This window comes from Cyprinodon variegatus, unplaced genomic scaffold (genome assembly GCF_000732505.1).
Source record: "Cyprinodon variegatus isolate N-32 unplaced genomic scaffold, C_variegatus-1.0 Scaffold2166, whole genome shotgun sequence".
Classification (NCBI taxonomy): Eukaryota; Metazoa; Chordata; class Actinopteri; order Cyprinodontiformes; family Cyprinodontidae; genus Cyprinodon; species Cyprinodon variegatus.
In genome coordinates this window covers 23,545-27,760 of record NW_015152619.1, presented here as the reverse complement: position 1 = coordinate 27,760, position 4,216 = coordinate 23,545, and the positions used below count along the sequence as shown (strand labels likewise).

Genomic DNA, 4,216 nt, shown 5'->3' with positions numbered 1-4,216 from the left:
AATGGTACATTTTTTTGTCCACTAATCGGTAATCTTAATTTCCGACCGTCCTGAACGCACCTCCTCCTCCTCCTTCGCTAAGCTAGTGAGCTGCAATAACAGCTCCATCTGTTAGAGCGGCTGAACACCGAGTCCAGCATCGGCCTGCAGAGCAGAGAGCATGCTGCACCCGCAGAGGTCCCTGTCCGAGCTGCCCAGGATGTCCGCGGCCAGCCAGGTGGAGACAGCCGTCCTGGTAAGGGACTACCTGCCGGGGACAGCTAGCTGTCCCACCCCCACCAGCCCCATAATATGTCGCCTATTATCGGCTCCTTTTATTTTCTAAATCCAGTCCAGATTAAATGGCAGAGTGGTGTTAGAGGAGGGGGGGGGACCGGGGCCAATCGAGGGGCCCCATCAGCGGCAGAGCATCAGACATGGAGGCCGGAAGGTCCGCGACCAGAGGGACCAACACCATAGAAAACTGCTGCTTTAAAGCTGAACAGGATCTATGTAGCTTAGATCTACATCGGTGCATAGGTTTATTCTGTTCTATGTTCCTAGAATGACATCAATGGAACCTCCTGCAGAAATACCACAACAAAGAACCGCTTCCAGGGGCGGATCCAGGATTTTCAACTAGAGGGGGCTGAAGCTCCTACCTGTGACAGTAAATAACTCCAGGGACGCCGCTTTTTTTTCCCCATTGGTCCCTTGATTTTCCGTTATTCCATCATGTTCTACTCACCCATATGAGTTTAGTGTCATTTGGAGCCGTTCTGAAGATATTCCGTTAGGTTATATCCAGTAACGTCTTCCTATGGGCAACGACTTGAAGGCACAAACTAAACTGTTCATAATTTATTCTTTATGGTACGCCAGCATTCAGAACATGTAGGCCAATTACTGTCCCCCAGACATCCGCCGTTATATATTTTTATATTTATGTTTTTTAAAACAAAGCGGCATGTGTATGACGTCATACACACGCCGCTTTGTTTTAAAAGATATAAATATCAAAAATATAACCGTGGATGTCTGGGGCATATGGTGTCATTTTCCATTTCTTCAAACAATAAAATCTTTGCAACAAACTAAATTATAATAAAACTAAAATGCTTTCTCTAAACCAAACTACCATGTTCCTCTTATATTTGGCGAATTTATGTTTGAATATTTTGCAAAAATATGTTGCGGTGCATGATGGCGTTTTGGAATTAAAGGCTAACGTTTCCTGTCTTAGGTGCATTGTTGCCAGGTTGGGATGTTTCCCAATCTGGCAGTTTAGGACGGCCGTCTGTGGGCTCTATGGATCAATAGACTTTTGTTCAAATTGGGTGAGATTTCATATATCCAGGCGGTTTATGAACATATTTTGGGCTGGAAAACGTGAGTCATCTGGCAACCCTGCTGCTGTGGTGAGTGGCGCTCACGTTACGCAGCAGCAGTCACTGTGGCGTCCATGTTAATAACCAAAGCCAGAAAAACCGCGTTATAGAAGTCTTGGTGATGGTTGTCATGTGATGCTTGAATATAAACCGCTCAATCCACACTGTGTATTCGTATCTGTTTCACATTTGAGACGCACGCGTTTGACTGCTTCTATTTTTTTCAGGGGTTCGGGTCCATAAGTGGACTGGTGTAGATGGAAAAATACCAGGGCCGAAAATGGTTCCCAGTCCAAGCCAGTGTCCAGACAAGGCAACTAGCAGTACTAGCCAATCAGAAGAAGAAGGGGGCGGGTCTTAGGAAAGCGTCTACCTCCTCCTCTCGTTTCTTGTTCATGTCCCCTGAGCTTAAAATGTGAATACAGTGAACCCTCGTTTATCGCAGGAGTTACGTTCCAACAAGAACCCACGATAGGCGAAATCCGTGAAGTAGAAACCTTTATTTTTTTACAGTTATTATACAATGAAATACTCCATAAAACTTTGAAATCAAGGAACAAAAACGTTTTACAGGCCCAAGCATTTCTTTAACAAATAAAAGTACTGGATAAACGGTTGTTGTTGTTTTTTACAAAAACCACTGTTCTGTACTGTAAAATAATATACTTATAAATAAATAATAATTTTAATCATCAATATGAACTGAAGGGTTAATATTGTGGGGATTTTTTCTTCCGGGCCAAAAGATCCTTATTAACCGACATGCCACCATTAATATGTTTGACAATAAAGTTTAACAATGCATGATGCAAATCCGTGAAGCAGCGAGACGGTGAAAAGTGAACGGCGTTATAGAGGGTTAACTGTAATTGAATTTTTTCAATGCTGCAATAGTTGATGGATCAGTGCAAGGCTCTGTGAGCACCATGCAGCTGTATGTATGGATGGAGCATTGAGATACTGACTGGGTTTGTCTTCCTTCTGTCAGGAGGAGGAGTTTAACTGGCTGCTAAGAGAGGAGGTGCACGCCGTGCTAAAGCAACTCCAGGAGATCCTCAAGGTAAGACTGAAGCTTGGAGAGTTAGACCATTTTTAATTTAACTGATTCAAGTTGACTTTTTATTTCTGTTGTTAATTATGTTCTAACATTGGAGATGTTAAGAAGAGGAAGTTTTGACCTCTGCATGAGCTCTTTGGTCAGATTTCTGTTTTTAAAGGTGTATCGTCACATTGAATGCTTCCATAAAGATGACAAAAAAAAACATTTGATCTTAATGAAATGAAAGAGAAAACCAGCGGGTGGAATCTGAGTATAGAAGAGTTTTCCTTCTGATCCCATGACCCCACACCCCCCTGGCATGGCGAGCACCCCTTAATCGAGGGGTGCTTGCTTGGGATTAAGCACACACACACTTAAGGGGAATTTAGAGAAGCCAATTAACCTAACAGTCGTGTTTATGGACTGTGGGAGGAAGCTGGAGTACCCAGAGAGAACCCACGTATGCTCAGGGAGAACATGCAAACTCCATGCAGAAAGACCCCCGGCCGGGAATAGAATCCGGAACCTTCTTGCTGCAAGGCAGCAGTGCTACCCACTGCTCCACTGAGCAGCCCTCTTTAAGTTTCAATTATTATTATTATTCTTGTTTGACGGGAAACTGAAAGAGGATGTAGTCTGAGGTATTAGCCTGCAGCCATGTTTCAGTGAAACATAATGCAGCTTTTCTCATTTCCTGTCCTTTAAATTGATCTGATTTCTCTGCCAAAAATCTTCCCTTGCTCAGTTCTAGACCAGAATCTTCCACACTGGAAAAACGATCTGGAAATAAGTAAAAATTTCTCAAATTAAGTGCATTTACTTAATTTGAGTAGGTAAATGAGATGATTTGACAATGAAATGAGTATTTTTACTCTTAAAATAAGATTTGAAATAAGACAATGCAATTGCTCTTTCTTATTTTAAATGTAAATTGTCTTGTTCTATTGGCAAAATGTCTCATTCAAGAACAAATGCTCTTATTTTAAGAAAAAAATAACTTTTTCTAGATTAAGTTTTTTTTTTCAGTGCATTTGATCTGCTGAATGAAACGCTGTGACCAAAATGTTTCTTGGTGTTTGTCGACAGGAGGCCTCCAGACGTTTCTCCATGCCCTCACCAGGCCTGGAAAGTCAGCTGAAGCAGGAAAACTTCATCCTGGGCAGCTCAACGTAATGTTTCCAAAGCTTTGCTGTTTGTTTCAAAGCTCATGAAAAGTTAGATGTTCTTCCAGCTGCCGTTAGCTGAAGCCTCCAGCAAACGGGCCTTATTTTCAGATAATATTCTCATACTGTAAGCGGCTACCTGTCTCTAATCATTTACACTTGGCTAGTTTTGATCGGCGTACGAGAAAAACATTTTACTTTGAAAGTAAACCTGATTGTCCCTGCTGTCCTCTGACGCCTGAGCGTCCTCTGTCTTCATTTGGTTTATGGCTAAATGTTCAGGGCAGCGTTAACATGGTAGATCAGGGGTCAGCAACCCAGACTGTTCAAAGAGCCAGATTGGACCAAAAAACTGATCTGTCTTCTTTAAGCCTCATATGGCAACACAAGCTCCACAGTAGCAGCCATTCAAAATGGCCTTCCCAGTCAAACGGCAACTGAATGCCAGCAGACTCCCCTTCACTGAATTACAGGGTCTGACCAGGAGATGGCGCTTCTCTTTAGATCTTAATGTCCACAAATCATGACGGAAAGAATATTTTAGAACAAAGACTGATGCTTAAAAAGAAATTGTGGGGGACCAGCCAATGACCTACCAAGGACCAGCCAAGGATCAACCAAGGACCAGCCAAGGATCAACCAAGGAC

At 42.7% G+C, this 4,216-nt stretch overlaps 1 protein-coding gene across 1 annotated transcript in view; it reads left to right on the top strand.

The window, feature by feature from the left end:
• The first annotated feature begins 53 nt into the window (after positions 1–53).
• The window catches only part of rogdi (rogdi homolog), a 25,781-nt gene continuing 21,618 nt past the window's right edge, over positions 54–4,216 (top strand). Inside the window, exons 1-3 of the mRNA XM_015405347.1 lie at positions 54–235; positions 2,356–2,427; positions 3,493–3,575. Of these exons, the coding sequence (XP_015260833.1) occupies positions 161–235; positions 2,356–2,427; positions 3,493–3,575 (230 nt within the window). The 5' untranslated portion in view covers positions 54–160. The remainder of the gene's footprint in view (positions 236–2,355; positions 2,428–3,492; positions 3,576–4,216) is intronic.